General features: G+C 37.9%; 1 protein-coding gene across 3 annotated transcripts in view; it reads left to right on the top strand.

The window, feature by feature from the left end:
* grik2 (glutamate receptor, ionotropic, kainate 2) overlaps positions 1-19462 on the top strand; it is a 137934-nt gene that overhangs the window by 33473 nt on the left and 84999 nt on the right. For all 3 annotated transcript variants that reach the window (XM_027149716.2, XM_047811863.1, XM_027149717.2), the window contains exons 3-6: positions 8688-8855; positions 9054-9311; positions 14515-14696; positions 19066-19119. In XM_027149716.2, coding sequence (XP_027005517.1) covers positions 8688-8855; positions 9054-9311; positions 14515-14696; positions 19066-19119 — 662 coding nt within the window. The remainder of the gene's footprint in view (positions 1-8687; positions 8856-9053; positions 9312-14514; positions 14697-19065; positions 19120-19462) is intronic.

Below are 19462 nucleotides of genomic sequence, written 5' to 3'. Positions count from 1 at the left end.
AGAACAGTTTCAGAATTAAAAATAACACTATAGAATAAAATGGAGATAACGTCATTGAATGTCACAATGCACTCATTGGCCCAAATGGTACTAAAAGTATATTATACACCAGTCCATCTTTTTACTTATGCAAAAGTATTATGTTAAAACATAATTAAAATGTAAGAATGATTTTAAATGATTTAAAACTTGATGTTTATTAACAAACTGTTCGGGAATAGCACTTTAGCTTTGATTAATTGGCAACATATCACTGTGTACCTTAAAATAATGAACCTGATATTAAAATGGTTTGATCATGTTCAGCTTATGATCTATGGAATTGATTTTACAGGGTCCCTGGTTGCAAAAAGTTATAGAACCAGTAGGTGAACAAGTACCGTAGGTTGTATTTTGGTAACACCATGGATGGGAAGTCCTTGTTTATATTAATTCTCTGAATGTGTGTCCACAGTGTTTCAAGACTCTTTTAAGCAGCTGGAGGAGCCAAATTAAAATCATATACATTTTCTGGAAGAACAAAGAAAAAATAGAAGATAGATTGTAAATAGATTCAGGTTAATTAAACCTTTTTTCCCCCTAAACCTTTGTGAACTACTTGCAGGAGTCTGGAAAAGGAAGTGTATTAGTGTAAGTCTGCTAATCTCTAGGTTTGGTCAATATTGAGGTCTAATAAAAGCCAGTATTGGCATGGGCACCAGATTTCTTTACATCCCTCAGCCTGCTTCCTGTCTCCTGCATCACAGCCTCAGCTGTGATAAAGATGGAATGTGTCCTATAAGCTGGTTACACTGCGCTATGTTTCTCGTTACGCTGGGCAGACACTATGACACTGATAGCCATCAAGCTGTCACTATCAGGGAAAAAGAAAGAGGCAATGAGAGTATCCTATTTTCCACATAAATAAGCTCTAAAGTAACATCAAGCAGAAACTAGCTCTGTAATTAATTTCTCTGGGGATTTTTTTTTCCTTCAAAACAAATTGAGATGGATTATACTTCATTTCTGAAATACTCTGCCTAGTCACTATGATAGACAGATGCAGAGATTACCTATGCATGTACTGCATGGTAAAATAAAAAAAATGGAGAAAAACAAGGGATAACGGAGTTCCTATCCTCCTCATGAGAAACATACTGTACAGTTTAACGAAAAGGAAAATGTGGAAAAAGTTTGCCATGAACTAGATGTTGCAGCCCATAATTAATTTGTGCATGAGCAGTTTACGGAGCTACTGAGTAGTTATTAATGTTTCACACTCAACTGAGATCATTTCTATGTGATGTCTTATTAGAGTTAAAGTTAGTTCTTGGAAAGCCATCACAGTCTCCTTATGTTGCGTGGAGAGGATCTAACTCATATAACCATCTATGTGCATTTAAGAGTTGGCTGAGCAAGTCTTGAGCAACCTTTATTATGGTGTTTGTGAGACATTTGGCAAGAAGATTGGATTGGGATCATATATTTGCATCTGCATATTATTTGCATGCAGAAGATCAATAAATGATTCTAGTCATCATCAGTTAATCTGTGTATTTGCCCTTGAACAGGGCTTTAAAAGTGTGTAAGGAGTCAGGTACAGTACAGTATGTGAGGGATGTGTGATGTGTGAGACTTGGTGTCCTTGATTTGGAACAAACACAATCTTGTTCTTTTTAGGCTGAATGCACCATTGCTTTTGCTTCACACTAAGCTATTATATGAGAACATACTATATGTGGGCTAGTGTAGGAGGTTGCTTGCCAAGAGGCAGGTTTTCTATGAGCTTGGTACATATAGCGAAGAAATGAACATACAGTAGAATTTAAATGGAAGCATACACATAAATGGTAGTACATGTAAAAATTCATAAGAACAATAATGATAATCTCTAATCTTTAAATTTCCTATTTGATCATTCCCAATCAAGAATCACTACAGCGAACGTTTTATATTCCCTAAAAAAATCTGTGGTTTATTTATCTCTACCAAAATCAATGCATCATTCTACAAATCATACATGTAGAATGGTGAATCATGAGCACACATGAATACCTTTCATATCATGTTTCAGTAATTGAAGATGTGGGTATAGTTATCACAGATATTCCTGTGTCCATTTATTTATAGCAGTGTTGTCAGAACAAGCCTCATAACCAACTGAAATCTTTGTTCTCAGATTGAGATCTGGTTGTAAATGGAGATTCTACCTGATCTCAATCTTTGTTCACAGATTGAGATCTGGTTGTAAATGGAGATTCTACCTGATATACAATATTTATAAGATGAACATTATTGAAAAAGAGAACAAGATCTAATAGTGTTGCTAGAGATAATCTATTTCACTCACAAACAGGCAAAGACACTGTCCAAATAAACATGCATCAACAAGTGTTATGACATAGGGACTCATTACATGTGATGTATGATATACAAATATATAGCAATACAGAAGGAAGTGTTGTGTCAAAATTCTAGCACAGAAAATGTATATAAAAGATTGTAAAAGGCTCTGAGTAGCTGTTTTCTCAACAGAGCAAGAGAGTGAGTGATGTGAGAGGAAAATGAAGTATACCCCAAATCAATGGAAAAATTCATGAATTTCTGGTGGCCTTCTTGACTGGACATAAAAAGTGCCTTCTTAACCGGAATCACATGGTCTAAGGCCAGCTTTGACATCATTGAGCGAATAAATACCCCTGAAATGTATTGGTCACTAAATCTGGATGGTACATCACTCCATGTAGTCCATGCCTGTAAGCCATTATGCTCCTGTATTGTAGAAAACAAGAATACAATCACTACCAGTGGCCTTGTTAACACATTCTTTATATTCTAAAGGTTTGCTGAGTTTAGATGAAGTACAGTAGTCTCATACCTTATGTGAAAGATTGTACTGGATAGCTCTGACCATGTTTCGGTTCTGCTTACAGCTATTTTTTGGCACATAGCCCATTAAGACAGAGATCAGGTTGACGATCTGTCTTTAGTTTATAGTGGTTCCCAGTATACCATGTAGATCTGTGTTATTTTAGGTCATTTTGAAACTGCACAGCTTTTGTAAAAATGTTTGAGCAGCCCTTTGGTTTTCAGTTCCAGGCACATGATAAGCCAGGGTGTGAAGTGTTATGCTAGAATATTCACATTCACACCACAGCTTTACTAATTTTATTTCAACTTTTACTGTTTGGCGCTAAACCACTCTGAAACCCTTAGTCCTCTGCATCTCGGTTTTACTGCTCAAATAAAGTGGTAACCCACAATCAAAGCTATTATAGTTAGCTCAACAGCATTAAAACCTCCCGATTGACTGGATTACTGAATATATTCATCAAAGGTAGCCTCCCAAGCCTTTTATAGTGAAGAGCAGACGTGCCAAGATAGCAGCAAGTGCATCTATTGATTCCTGAGGAGCGTGTGGAATCTTAACATGAGAAAGAAATGAAGAGAGAGAGAGAGAGAGAGAGAGAGAGAGAGAGAGAGAGAGAGAGAGAGCCTGAAAGACAAATGGATACTAAAGATAGAAGGCCCACAGTGCCCATAGTGCTTTAGCATTAAGTAATAATGATGCTTTCCACTAATGATGTTTTCCTGTCCACTAAAGTCAGATACACAGTAACTCAGTGTCTAGGAAAGTCACTTGGTAATTCATAAAGAAAATATAGTGCTAGCTTATTAAGTACCACATTGTTAATTATCCTAAATGTGTCCAAGTCTGATTTGCAAATGTAATGTTAACACAAACTTTATGCTCAAAAACCATTTAACTTCCTGATCGTCTGCAGGTTAAGCTGTGAAAACAGTAGACTGTTTGCCTAAACGGCGAGTCTCACACTTTAGTCTATGTGTGCTTTTTTTTTTTTTTTTTTTTTAATAAGTAGTTGAAAATGGCTAATCAGCTAAACCTTTTAATTCTTTGTGAATTTTGGAGTTGTAGTATTAGAGTTTAAAAACGCACAATTGCCTCTTCTTTGTCGGTGAGAAGAATCACTTTATTTCTCTTTTCCTCCGTCAATTAGTGCTACACTTACCAAATCCCTGTTGTCTATTTATTCACATAAACCAAGCACATTCCAAGCTCTGACATTATAAGCAGTTTAAAACAAAGTCTCAAGATCTAAGTCATTATCCTCCTGGATTGCTATTGGGTGTAAAGACCTAGAAAATGAGATGAGACTAAATTGCTAGAAAATAAAATTTCACAACCTCTTCAAAAAAACAACAGTCATATAAAAAAAAATCTGAACTGGCACAGATGTCAGTTATTTGTGAATATTTCCAGATATCTGTTTAACTGGAGAGGTCATGGCAGAGATATTTATGTTTACAGGAAACATTTAGAGTGTTAATAATGATGCAACATTACACTTTTGTTAGAAATGGCATTATTGATTCTTAGTGAAACTCCTGTCTCATGCACTTAGAAGTAATTAAGGTTTCTTTGTGCAGTGTCATTAGTAATTTCTCTAAAGTATATTTACTCAAATAATTCAAATTACAGTAGTGCTTTGTTGAGGCTTAGTGGTTGCATGTTTGCCTCATACCTCCAGGGTTGGGTGTTCAATTCCTGCCTCCGTCATGTATGTGAAGTTTGCATGTGCTCTCAGAGCCTTCCGGGTCTCTTCCTGGTACTGTGGTTTCCTCTCCCAGTCCAAAAACATGCCTGGTAGGCTGAACGGCATCTTTAAATTGTCTGTCGTGTGTGATTGTGTGTGCAAATTGTGTCCTGCAATAGACTGGCCAGGCTGTACCCTACATCGTGCCCCAAGTCTAGTGGGATAGACGCCAGGTTCTGGTACCCAGTAGGATAAGCAGTGTAGCGAAAGAAATTATCCTAGGGCCTTTGCTGGTATAATAGCCCTTGTGTGATTCTTATTGTATTGAATTGTTATGGTAGCAGTAATTCAGTGGTAAGCAGTTTTAGAAAAAGGCAAAAATAGGCCAAAAGAAATTTGACAATTTGTTTTATTAACAGTGGCATGAAACGACAGTGGAAAAGCTGAGAGCTGCAGAAAACACGTCTGTAATACTTATCAAAATGGGTATCAAAATAGTGCTTATTTCTTGTCTTCCACTTACACTGTAAAATATGGCTGTTTGTTCCTCGAAGCGTTTGAGTATTGATTAGTTTTCAGCATGATCTAAGCATGATCATAACAGATCGATCATCTGTTAAGATGATGATTGCTTTCAAACTGGCTTACAAGTTTATTGCTGTTTATTGTTGCAGTGGAAGTATCCAATTGAAGACTCTTTTATCCATTTCATGAAGAAAATTGCTGCTTTTTGTTATTCTTTTACTTTTTTCTTTTGCTTATCCTGCTGCAATGTGAAATATAAACTGGGAAATCGGTGCCTCTTTTAAGTAAGTGTTTCCATTCAATGTAGAAATGAGTCTATTGTGCTATTATTGATTGTGCCGATGCTGTGGCTGAGAAGAATATGTCACGGCTGCTGAATGTACTATTGAACGCCGTGTCACACATGGGGTTGACACATGCTGTGGGCAGACACAGGGCATTGCTCACAAGACTGGTGCCCAGCTGAACCAGATCAGTCATTGCTGGCCTTCAGGCTAAAGGATAGCAGGGCAGCCTAATAGGAGCTCAATTGTGAGACTATAATGAGCAGAGGTGCAATATCAGGCACACACAAGACACATTACCCTAGATGGTGTTTTTTATTGTTAAAGACATTTTGGTTAAGCTTCAAAGCCACCACTTATAGACTTTTAGAGGTTACTGATTAATGATGGCATGTTATGTCATGTCTTCTGATAACCCCTGACTTGTTTCCTGATATTAGGGTGAAGTATATTGGAAATGAAACCCCAAAAAGAGAGGGTGATCAATCATGCAAGACTTATGTAGCTTGCGAATGACATAGTGAGTACACAAGTACACAGTAATCACTAAGAGTATGAGAAGTTAACCAGTCAATGGTAGTAGATAGCTATCCTCATTTACTAACTTAAGATGAATGGCATATAAAGATCTACAGAATATATATCATATATAATAATTAAGTGTGCAAAATATTTGTTCTATCATCTAGTTGTGAGTTTGAATCTCAACAGTGCCACCTGTAGGTGGAAGACAATTTGGCTGAGGGGGATGAAGGATAAGGTATGCGGAAGAGGGCAGAAAACTATTTTCTCTGAAGGTGATAAACTGTGCTGTGATGCAGATGCTATCTGCCTTTTACGTGTTTTGATGAAAGCACCTGTTATTTTTTAACCTCACTGGTTGGTATATATTAAAAAGATATGGAGATGGTGAAGAAATATTCCGTGTTGATGTTGTAGTGAAATTATAATTAAACATGCTTAATTGCTAAGCAGGTGTTACATTTATATAACCCAAATCCCAAAACCCTGGGAAAATAGATGTCAATAATCATTGCTTGGGAATTTTATTTTTAAAGTGTTTTGAGAGATAAAGCTCAGAAAACGATTGATTTTTTGTGTGTGTGTGTGGTGTTTTTGAATAAAAGAGAAGGAGAGAGGAATTAGAAGAGACATCGCTTTAAAAGTCAGTCTAAAATCTTCAGCATGAGTCTACTTCACTTCAGTACTCATCCAGATTCCTACTCCTCTAGTCATTTACTAGATCCATTTTACTGCTCTTTTCACTTTCACTAATGTTTCCTCTACTTGTCTGCATTATCACACTGCATTATCATTTCATTGGAGCCAGAGGAAGGACTTTAGCCACAAATGTGCTCCTTCTGTGTGAAAAGATGGTTCCAAATGCAGGCTTCCAATTATAGAACATCCCTCTTAACTGATAGTTATTAATTCCTTCAAACTCATTATGCCATGCAAAATAGGCTTTCCCCATGGGAGGAATATTAATGAAGGAGAAACTTTGCCACATTCTTGTTACCATCACAGACCTTCTCTGTGTCTTTTTTTACACAATGTGTTACTGTCTATATAGAAAATATTATGATATATGATTTAAAAGGGAAGCGTGACGAATGATTTTACAAACTGTAGTTTTAGGTTAACATACTGAATAACAATCTATTTCAAACATGCCTGAGCCAACTGAGTATTTAGCTCTGTTTGTTTTTGCAGAAAAATTCAGTTGCACCCTAGAGAGGACAGAAGAGTCCTGTATGGTAAAATATGTATATAGGACAGGAATTCTGGAAAAATTTCATGCCTGACAACTTACCATGGTAGCTCGTAAATTTATTTGATACATTCGTTTGGGAAAATTCGCATTTACACTAAGGAAACCAAGAGCATGCGCATATAATGCACAATGTAATGTTTGTCAGATTGTACTCCACTGGTAATTCATTAACATTTTATTCCACATAGCATCCTTATAAATGCATTTGATATTTCATTACCAAATTAATTTATAAACTATATATCACATCAAGAAATGTGGTAACATGGTAATGCAGTAGGATGTTTTTTTTTTTGCCTCATAGCACAGTAATTGGGGGGCACGGTGGCTTAGTGGGTAGCACGTTCGCCTCACACCTCCAAGGTCAGGGTTTGATTCCCGCCTCCGCCTTGTGTGTGTGGAGTTTGCATGTTCTCCCTGTGCTTCGGGGGTTTCCTCCGGGTACTCCGGTTTCCTCCCCCAGTCCAAAGGCATGCATGGTAGGTTGATTTGCATCTCTGGAAAATTGTCCGTAGTGTGTGATTGTGTGAGTGAATGAGAGTGTGTGTGTGCCCTGTGATGGGTTGGCACTCCATCCAGGGTGTATCCTGCCTTGATGCCCGATGGCTCCCCGTGACCCGAGATAGTTCGGATAAAGCGGTAAAAAATGAGTGAGTGAGAGCACAGTAATTCTTGATTCCTAGTTTGATTTTGGGCTTGAATTTCTCACTCACTCACTCACTCACTCACTCACTCACTCACTCACTCACTCACTCATTTTCTACCGCTTTATCCGAACTACCTCGGGTCACGGGGAGCCTGTGCCTATCTCAGGCGTCATCGGGCATCAAGGCAGGATACACCCTGGACGGAGTGGCTTGAATTTCTGTCTGTGTGGAATTTCATATGTTCCTTAAGTTTGTGTGGGTTCTCTTCCACTACCAAGATTCAATCTGTGAATATGTGTGTGAATGGTGCCCTGTGGTGGTGTATTGTCCCATTTCAGGTATATTCCCATCCCGTACCTTGTTTTCCCTGGACAAACTCCAGATCCACCCCAACAGGATAAACTGGTGAAGGAATGAATGAAGGGTTCAAGAAATTGCCTCAAGAGTTCCCTTTAAGTAGTGCAAATAAAATGGAGTTCAGTTATGCACTTACTTTACACTGAGCAAACGGCTAAATCACAGGCTGATCCCAATAAAACACTTCATTCTCTCCTGGTCATGTCTTACTGCTCCCTGAGGCCTTGATTGATTGAGCCACTGGCCAATCAGGTCTCATTGATCTAAGAGTCTCCAATATGGCTAAGATCAAGTCATCTAGTTTCTGTCAAAAGTATTCTCCAGGCAATAGCTGTGGTGTAGCTGACTCTCTTGAAATGATTTACAAAAAGACTATATGTGCCCTTTAATATTCCTTTTTTTGTAATGACTCTGTTTCTGTACCATGTCATGTATTATATATTTTTTTTATTGTAATTTAATGTTACACTGAAAAAACATATTATTTTCATTATTTTAGTTCAATTAAAGATAAATTATGCATAATGCCAAAATCTGATTTGTTTTTTTTTATCTTTCATTTTAGGAGGAATATTTGAATCCATTGAAAGTGGACCATCTGGTGCTGAGGAGCTAGCCTTCAAGTTTGCTTTAAATACAATCAACAGAAACAGAACCCTACTGCCAAACACAACATTAACATATGACATCCAAAGGATAAACATCCATGACAGTTTTGAGGCTTCCAGAAAAGGTATGGCACTGTGGTATGAGTCACACTCATAAAACGCACCAGAGCAGATTTGTGCATTTTATAATAAGTCTTGTTAATAAGGCAATGCACTGCTGCTGGCTTAGTAGATAGACATGAGAAATATTAATAATAATAAAGAAAGTTACTATAGTTTTTACATCAGGGATGAAAATTGTATTATTGTTTTTCCTACCCTAGCCTGTGATCAACTTTCTCTGGGAGTGGCAGCCATTTTTGGCCCATCTCACAGTTCTTCAGCCAATGCGGTCCAGTCCATCTGCAACGCGCTAGGGGTGCCACACATCCAGACCAAATGGAAGCACCAAGTGTCAGACAACCGTGACTCGTTCTACGTCAGCCTCTACCCTGACTTCTCCTCCCTCAGCAGGGCCATCCTAGACCTGGTGCACTTTTTCAAGTGGAGGATGGTTACTGTGGTGTACGATGACAGCACAGGTGAGAATTTGCTCATTGGCAGCTCATGCAAAGAGTAGCCCTTTTCCTCTACAGGCTGTTAAGCAGCTTGATTTTTCCCAAAACTTAATCTGACTTACAGCATGGGATTTTAAATGATTTTTGTCTGATCTTTTGTGTAGCCAAAGCCCCAGGATGACCGGTTCTGTTATAACAGCAGGCGCACATACCTCAGCAGTCAGGCTACATTTGCCATATGCCAGGGTTCAGCTTAGCCAGCAGACAGGACATCCTGCCAGCTTTCCTGGAGTGTATAAGCATGATTTCTTCAAGCTCCCTGTAGCCTACAGCCATTCTGCAATACAGCACTCTTATTTTATATTCACTTTAGAATAGGCCTGCTTGTTTATCATTGGTCTATGCCATGGACAATGCAACACTGCTCTCTGCAATGATGTCATGCTAGCAGACTTGTCTAGAGGTGGAAATGTAAGGTCACATTGCCTATGGCATTGAGTTTTGCTGCAGGCACTATGGTCTCTTCGCAGAGTCTGAACTTCAAGATAGAATTGATCACTGTGTTTTTTCAATGCTTGGATTAATTAAGGGATAAATGGACATGGCTAGCTTTCACTGGGGTTAATAGTGCCTTGATTTTCTGTCACAAGTCCCGGAAATGTGAGCGTAACACCATCTGAGGACCTAGAGCCTCTTGTGCAGATATGCTGCACAACATGCAGGATCTTTTCACTGTGAGAGGGAAATAATAAAGATGTGCCTAGCTGATTGCATGGATGAGTCCACCTGTAATTAAAATTCATGAATTAGCTATGTTTACTGCCAGATTAATAGCTTATTCAAGCGTAATGGTTAACCATGAACAAACACCTAAACAAGCAAATCAATAGCCATTACTGCATTCATCTAATGTCTCAACTTTATATATTGGAGAAGCAGAGCAGGCAGGACTGGTTTCAACCTGCAATTCTAAAGCTCTGTTCACCACGAGAGATTGTTGTGTTTAAAATTATTCATACTAGGGACAGGCAGGTATACAGACTGTCTAGAAACAGAAGGGAAAGGACCCTTTTCATCTTTTCTGTTCTTATCATGGCAGTACAGAGTGAAACTTCCCCAACCAAACATAGGTCTTGTAGAAGACCTTTGAAACTGGGAACATGACTTATAAATTTGCCTTTTGAAATGCTCCATTTTTCCCTTGTATTAAGCTGAGTTTCCTTCTGAGAGGGAGCATACAACTATAGGCCAGAATAATAAAACAATATTGGCTATACAAACTACGGCATTTACTGTATCCTTAAAGCATGAAATTCATTTATGTGTGTATTTGACCCACATCAATTACTTTTTTTCTATGTTAAATTGTGTAAAGGTCAGTATAGACTACAGACTAACAGTAATGCTCACTGAAGACAGAGCTTGATTGTGTGGCTGTAGGCGTAATAGACTTGCAGTATAAAGTTATCCTGGTGATTAGGAGCACTTTAGCTCAGGAGTTTACACTTACATAATGGTATATGGTACATGGTATATTTCAAATAACTAAACTATAAAATGAGTATCACGATAATGGTAAAATGAAATATTTTTTCATGTATGTGTTTAAATCATTTCTTTTTTGATGACCAAATTTACTGATTGGGTAGGTCTACAATATGTAGTAAATAAATCTAATAATGCATGAATAGCATTAATTGGTTTAATGACAATACCTCATATGTGTGTGTGTGTGTGTGTGTGTGTGTGTGTGTGTGTGTGTGTGTGTGTGTGTGTGTGTGTGTGTGTGTGTGTGTGTGTGTGTGTGTGTGTGTGTGTGTGTGTGTGTGTGTGTGTGTGTGTGTGCTTACATAGGCTAAAGCTGAGTGTTTGAAATATACTTCAAGCTTGAGGCAAGAGCTTGAATTGAGACAAGCACTGCTGGAGTGCACCCAATGTCTCCTAGGACCCCTTCAGTAATCTGTTTCAATTTGATCTGTGTGAGTGCACCAAACCAGCGGTGCCATTCACAGTAATGAAGGAGCTAGCCCATCATATGCTTGGCTAGTGTTCCCTAGATTGTTTAGAGTGTCATGCTGCCATTTTTCCTAAGTGGCATTGTAATTTAAGGCTTCTGCATTCGTGCCCTAATAAGTGCTTTGATGATTTCATCTCTATAAAAGAGCCATTTTCACGAATACTCGTAATGACATTTTAATGAACATTTCCACAATTTGTGGTTTTTCCATCTCGCTTGCTAAATACAGCCATGTCATAGTTCTAAATCAGAGTTTTACAAAATAAAAAATCGTGCCAATTTTAATTACTGCTAAAAGCCCAAGCTAAAGCAAAATGTCCTTCAAAAAAATAACTTTGTTGTGAAGATGCCCTGATAAGATTTTGAAATCTCATATTAATAAAAGGACAGCACCTTATGGTATTACCAGCAGAGTGTCTATGTGGTACGTTGACAAGGTGTTTAAGTATACACCAGGCAGGATATTTCGGCACAGATGTTCTTCTAGACTCGCTAAATGGCTTGTGGTTCTACTCACCACTCAAGCCAAGGCAGCAGTGTGTTGGAAATTCTCTCTTCACTCTTGTTTGCCGACATTGCCCACCACTTATTTTCAACTCTACTGCTACTGAATGTGAAAATGGGAGTGAAAAATTACTGAGAGAATGCATGCATACATGTGTGTAATTTCCACAAAGTAGAATTCCTCTGCCCTTCATGCTGCCTATTAAAACCTGTGACCGGAAACTTGCTTTAATCTGCCTGCAATTTGTTCAACACGTTTAATTGAACTTAAATAAGCCTGCCCATGCAGCAAGGAGGCTACCTTCACGTCTGACCTGTACCTCTACAGCTTCCTGAGAAAGGCTGGTATTCACTTTTCTTTAACTTTCTTAAATACTTAAGACTGTAACTCTGCAGTGTTGTTGACAACACAATCTTTTGCTCAATAGGCATCCATTAAGGTACATTGGAATGTAGTGTTTCTGTCAGCCAGTGCTTTAGATGTTTGGCAGGGAACATTTAGGCAATGTTGCTCCCTCACATACATTGATCAAAAGCTTTAAGCTGTTTTTCTCACTCAAGAGCATTCTAGTAAACACAGTGAGCAGAAGAAATGCCCATAGTGAGTTAAATTTGGAGCTTAGGGCAGGCTTCTTAATACATATCAGCAATGACAACGGATTTTTCTCTTTTGTGTCCTGCCATGTTTTCTGTAAGCATCTATGTGTACCCTTCTACCCTGACAGGGCTGAGAGAAAGAGCAGACAGGATGACAGGATAGCAACAAAAAAAGCAAAAGAAACCCAGACCAAAAGGAACTGATTATTTTTGTGAATTGGTGTCAAAGCAGGTGACAAAGCGAGGCTGACTAAACTAACTGCAGTAGAGTGATCTCTGCAGTATCTGGGGTGCACCTCTATATGTCTTACATAGCATAAATCAATGACTGGTCTTTGTGTTCAGCACACAAAGGACTTGTGGTGTTTCGTATTCGAAAAATGTGTGCTGCAATAAACAATGGCATCTATTAGTGCATTTTTTTGCACAATGTACACCTGTGAATATGACATCGCATTCATGTGCATGACAGACAGCTCAATTCAGGAAACTGGTGTCACCAGAAATTGGAATTTGTGCCTGCTTTGTTTGTACCCATGTTCAGCATTGAATTTCATTGTCATGTCTCAGACCACAGTGGTGGTTAATGGTTCATATGAAAGTAGACATTCAGGGATTTTCAAATGTGAAATTACATATAAATATAAGTATTTGGCCCTATTAAGGGAAGATCTTATAAAAATATTATATAATATAGAAAACATCTTCAAAATGCTGATATCAAACCCAATTCTGTATTTTTCTCCATCTGCCTTTGAAGGGGTTATTTTCAGACACCAAAATTCTGATTAAGATTATCCAAAACAGAGGTAACTAAGTTTAGAGGAGGCTTCCAGCAATAAAATAATAATGATTGTTTATATTGATAGAAAATTTCTGATAAGTTGATATTAATTCCACCGGTGTTATGGAACATGTGTGTACCTGTAAAAAGGATTAATGTAATGTGTAAGATTTTTGTACAGTGGTACATTTTCACCACTTTACAAGATGCATTATCTGTGTAATATAGAGCATTTGGTTGACCTCATATCAGGACCACTATAGCTGAAGAGGGCTACACAGTCTCCTGATGGGAACATCACTTATCTTGAGTTAATCTGATCATTTGGCTCAGCTCATCAATACAAGTAGACAGTTTCAGCTCCTTAAATGACTCATTGCTATTGTTATTTCCAGATGACATTTTAAAATATCATGACACTGTTTTTTTTATGGCTGAAATTCTTTCTTGTAATTTTACTCTGCCTTGGATTTAATACAATAAAATTAATTTGAACTGCACTGTAAGAAAGCACTTTAAATGTTTTTTTGAAATATAGTAAGCATCCTTTCATTAACTTTATTGCGCTTGCTGTAGCTGGACTTTGTTTAGAAGATTCATTTATATTTATTTTAATAACTGCTTGCATACCATCATAACCACGTACATCTTTGACATGCAGTAGAGGAGTAGATTCTCCCTTTCATGCTGCCTTAATATACACAAACACACACCTTACCATTCACACTGAACTGTTAATGCACCATGTCATAAATTCTGCAAGTATCTGTTCTCTTAGTAAGTACTGTAGACTCTCAAATCCAAAAGTCTCTAGGGTGTAGATTGACAGAAAAAGTGTGGAATCAAAGATAAGTCCAGAAGATACTAAGAACAGGATAACATTAAAGTAGAAAAAAAAGAGAGAAACAGAGAGAAATGGACAGTGATGATGAGTGAGAGTATAGCAGTCTGAAAATTACAGAGCGGGATGGAGTTCAGTAAAATTAATCTCATATTAGACATCCATTCATAAGGGCTTCCTTATCTTCTTCTAATTAAAGTGAAGAGAATCAAATGAAAGCAGAGTATAATTTCAATTATTCTAGATCCATACTTGTAATGTGTATGTTGAAATTCTGAGCCAACTCTCTGAATGATAGTAAAAATTGCGCAAGTTATGCATTTACAAAATCTCATTTCTTTCGGACTGTGTTAGTAACAGTGTCACTAATGATCTCTCTCTCTCTCTCTCTCTCTCTCTCTCTCTCTCTCTCTCTCTCTCTCTCTCTCTCTCTCTGTCTTTATCTCTCTCTGGCTCTGTTCCATTCTGTCTCCCATTCTTTCAGGCCTTATCCGGTTACAGGAGCTCATTAAGGCACCCTCTCGTTACAATATCCGGTTAAAAATCCGACAGCTGCCAGCAGAGACAAAAGATACCAAGCCACTTCTTAAGGAGATGAAGCGAGGGAAAGAGTTCCATGTGATATTTGATTGTGGCCATGAGATGGCTGCCAACATTCTCAAACAGGTGAGCTTCAAAAATATATTACAAACATAAAAAACAATCATTTTATATACATAATCAAAAATGGCTCTTTTTAGTCAGAGGATTCAATATCAGACAAAACAAGACGTAATCAGTCAAACTCAGCTGTTTCTCCAGAAGATTAAAAATTAAGATATCATGATTCGCCCTTACTGCAACATTTCTAATTAATTTTCTGAATATAAGAATTGTAATTGTAAATGTAAGGTCAAAATTGCTCTTCCAATCCATTTTTATTTCTAACAAGAAATATCAAAGTAACGTCCTAGTTTCCTCTATACCATTTCTAGGCAACTATTTATATACTGTTGTTTTCTACTGTGAGACTGTGGGATTGCTGACAGTAAATTTTGCTGATGTTATGATTAATTTGCATTTGTCCTCTACTGGCCATGTGCTTTGGTGAAGCCCCTTGGCATGCTTACACGGCAGGATAACAAATTGGCATCAGGATGTGAGGGCCATCCAACGTTTTAAATGAGGATGTGCTAAGAAAGTGTGTTAATCACCTGAGACAAATATGGGGCAATAATATGCCTTATTTGACTTTCTGGCAATTCTTGCACTGCTTGCTTTCTTTTGCAAAATAATTTTAAATATGCTTTGACTGCTGAACTGTCCCAAAGCCATATGGCTTAAAGGGTGGGGATGCTCAGTCTTAGGCACAGCAAGGGCTTGCCTCAGTGTTTACATACAGTATTATCAAGTCCATTGTTACAATCAAATGTAAGAAAATTTTAGCAGTTAGGACAAATGTAGAATTCAGCATAATTGACTTGTTTTGTTTTAATCATGTTTAACATGTGTTGCATAAAATAAGATTTTGGTGCACTTTGATTGTTTTATTATGCTTTTAATTATCAATTTAATTAAAAGCACATTTATGTAATAAAAAAAAAAAGAAACCAACCAACAAAAAGCCTTTTTGTTCATTGGGATTTTAGAGGTTTGCACTTAGCATATGTCCGTTTGGTTTACTTGCTATATGGTGCAACACATATGTGCATTGTACAGTATATGCAATTTGGAGCGTTTCTGATTACAAGTACAAAATACAGGGTTGTAATGATGCAAATGAGTTTATTTTCACACCAACACTGTGGGCGTAAAGAATGAGAAGGGGCAGGTATTTAAATTTGTGGAAGCTTATTTCTGCCAGTTGAGGTTATTAATTTGTGGAAATGATTTAGCTGAAAACAGTATTAGATACAGTATTTTGATATCATCAGCGTGTATATATACATACACACACCTACACACACACACACACACACACACACACACACACACACACACACACACACACACACACACACACACACACACACATATATATATATATAAATGTATTCTATCTATCTATCTATCTATCTATCTATCTATCTATCTATCTATCTATCTATCTATCTATCTATCTATCTATCTATCTATCTATCTATCTATCTATCTATCTATCTATCCACCCATCTGCAGTCTTTTATTTTGCAGTCATATTGTATTTGTACAGTCTACAGAAGATAAGCATCATACAGTTATGTATAATAAATGTGTGTCAGTTTTCACTCTTCTGGAAGTCTCTGAGATCTGAACTTGGCACAGCTATTGAGAACATTCACAACATGCAAAGCCTGATTTACATACTGGGCAACTCTTTATATAACATGTTTGTGATTTGTGAATTCACTAATGAATAATTATTTAATATTGTGTACACAAATTACTAATGACATGATGTGTCATAAAAAGCATTTATTAATGCATAAATTATGAATTTGTATTGATTTTATTTATGCCTATTATTATTATTATTATTATTATTATTATTATTATTATTATTATTATTATTATTATTATTATATGTTGAGGAAGGTTATTCTAAAAGGTTGCAGTGGACTGTTTCCTCGTCTTACTTTGCACATGCGGACATTTATGCGTTTATACTTACAACATCAACTGTACACACAAATTTGTCAGATTAGTGAACTTCAGTTCTTAGTAAATAAGAAGGTATAGAAGAATTTGACAAATTAACGCTTGAGTTGTTTAGCTGTAAGATACAGTATTCATTGCTGCCCAGCTGCAATGAAATGAACCGTTGGTGTTTACTCAAAACAGGAAGTGTCAATCCAACACTGGGGATTTTGTTGTGTATGCTGCTGATATGCCAGAATTGTCTCCTGGAGTTTTTGAAATCCACCTGGACACTTAGCCATCTGACACAAGCAGCAATTACTGTCCTGACCCTGAGCCATTCTATTCGCCCTCTCCTTTTCCTTGCTATAATAATAATCTGTGATTCATAATCTGTTCAGCACTCTGTACTGCCGTAGCACTCACCTGCTCATCTACAAGTGCTGGTTTATGCTGCATGGCACACAGCCAGACTGGTTAATGGCAGCCGTACACCAACGCAGTCCAGGATTGCACCCACTGTAATGCCAACAGCAATGAGTGCACCACTAACATTTCCATTTGCGTTGGTACAAAGGCAGAAGGGCAGCTTTAGCCCACTTGTGTGTGCATTGCTGCCGTTCCAGATAGCTGCTCTTTCTGAGTGGAGCCTCCTGAATTTTTCATGCCGCCCCCAAGAGGCACGCTGATGAACTGAATGATTGGAACAGATCAGACACTTAAGCTTGTCGATTGTTGCTGTATCGTTCCGCAGCACAACAGCTTGGACCACAAGCTAATTAGCATTATGGATTGAGCCATCTATCTGTCTGTGAGGGATGCTAGCAAAATGCAGGTTTGGGTTGGAGAGTAAACCTGAGAGCTCGTTATCATTATGGAGACATACTGAATAAGAGCCAAATCAAATCCCATCTGCTCAGTTGTTAGATTACTCAGTCCCAGAACCTGCTGGCTGTAAACAGGAAATCTACACTCATACCTCATGCATTTCAGCAGCTCTACTCTGTAAATAAAATAAAAAAGCATTTGTTATTGCAAACTGTAGTTATTAAGAGCAGCTGAGTGTTCAAGAGGATGTGTGCTTCAGAGGATAAAGGACAGACATTATTTACCCTGACTCTGGCTTAATTCATATTTCAATTCATTATATAATACTGCAATACAGAAAAAAACAGTATTTTTCATTGTGATTTCCTTGTAATGATTTGCTTCACATTTATACAATAGCAGCAATATTGCCGCTGTAAATTGAATTCATACACACAGATCGGCTATTACATAAAAAAACACATGACTACTGTTGCATAGGTCCCCTTTGTGTAACTAAAACAGCTCTGAATTTATGCAGTACAAACTCCCTAAGACCACTCTAGGTGTGGCAGCAGATCCTTTAAGTCCTGTAAACGGTGAGGTTTGGCCTTCATGGGTTAGACTTGTTTGTCCACCACATCCCTCACTGTTTGCAGGTTGCATTATCCTGCTGAAAGCGATACTGAAACAATGTTTAAGTAGGAGGTATGTGTTAAAGTTACATCCACTTGAATGCCAGGACTCAGTGTTTTGCAGCAGAACATTGCCAAGAGCATTAAACTGCATCCGCCCTCTTCTCATAGTGCATCCTGGTCCCATTTCTCCCCCAGGTGAGCAACACACACACACACACACACACACACACACACACACACACACACACACACACACACACACACACACACACACACACACACACACACACACACACACACACACACACACAATGTAAAAGAAAACATGCCTCATCAGACCAGGCCATCTTCATCCATTATTTAATGGTTCTGTTTGGATGTTGGTGCTTCCAGCAGTGGACACAAGTGATCATGGGCTCCCTGACTGGTCTGCAGCTCCACAGCTCAATACTCACCCGGCTGTGATGCACTGTGTTTTGACATCTTTCTATGACAGCATTAACAATAGCTCTTTTATGGTATGGGACCAGGTGGGCTAGCCTTCACTCCTCATGCACATGAGCCTTGGGAGCCAATGACCCTGTCATAGGATCCGCGGTTGTCTTTCCCAGCACCACTAACTTCTGCAAACCGAGAACACCCGGCAAGACTTTGTGGAGATGCTCTGATCAGGTCGTCCAGCTATCACAATTTATCTATTGTCAAAGTCACTCAGATCCTTTCACTTGCCAATTTTTCCTGCTTCCAACACATCAACTCTGATAACCGACTGTTCACTTGCTGCATAATATGTTCCAACCCTTGATAAGTGCCTTTATAACAAGATAATCAATGTCATTCACTTCACCTTTGAGTGGATTTAATGTTATAGCTGATTAGTGTAATCTCTCTCTCTCTCTCTCTCTCTCTCTCTCTCTCTCTCTCTCTCTCTCTCTCTCTCTCTCTCTCTCTCTCTCTCTCTCTCTCTCTCTCTCTCTCTCTCTGTCTGTTTTCAGGCTCTTGCTATGGGGATGATGACAGAGTACTACCACTATATTTTTACTACACTGGTAAGAAACTGTCTGTTCACTCAATTGTCTTTATCAATGTTTTTATCAATATTTACGTTTACACTTCTGGTCAAACGTTTTAGAAAAAAAAACCTCCTGGTTATAGAAATGGAACAATTTTCTACCAATTTAGAATAATAATGTACTGTAGATTATAAATCATATGAATATTTGCAGAGACATAGGAAATTAAACTTTTTATAATTTAATTTCTTAACAGTATTCCTAATGAAACTCTACACAGCATCTTGGCATCTTCTTAACTAGCGTTGTGAAAGTGTCTTAGCTTGGAAATGTTTATTAAAGCTGCCAAAGAGCTATTTTGTTAACGTTAACATAAACT

Source organism: Tachysurus fulvidraco, chromosome 3, assembly GCF_022655615.1.
Source record: "Tachysurus fulvidraco isolate hzauxx_2018 chromosome 3, HZAU_PFXX_2.0, whole genome shotgun sequence".
Classification (NCBI taxonomy): Eukaryota; Metazoa; Chordata; class Actinopteri; order Siluriformes; family Bagridae; genus Tachysurus; species Tachysurus fulvidraco.
This window is presented reverse-complemented; position numbering and strand designations above follow the sequence as displayed.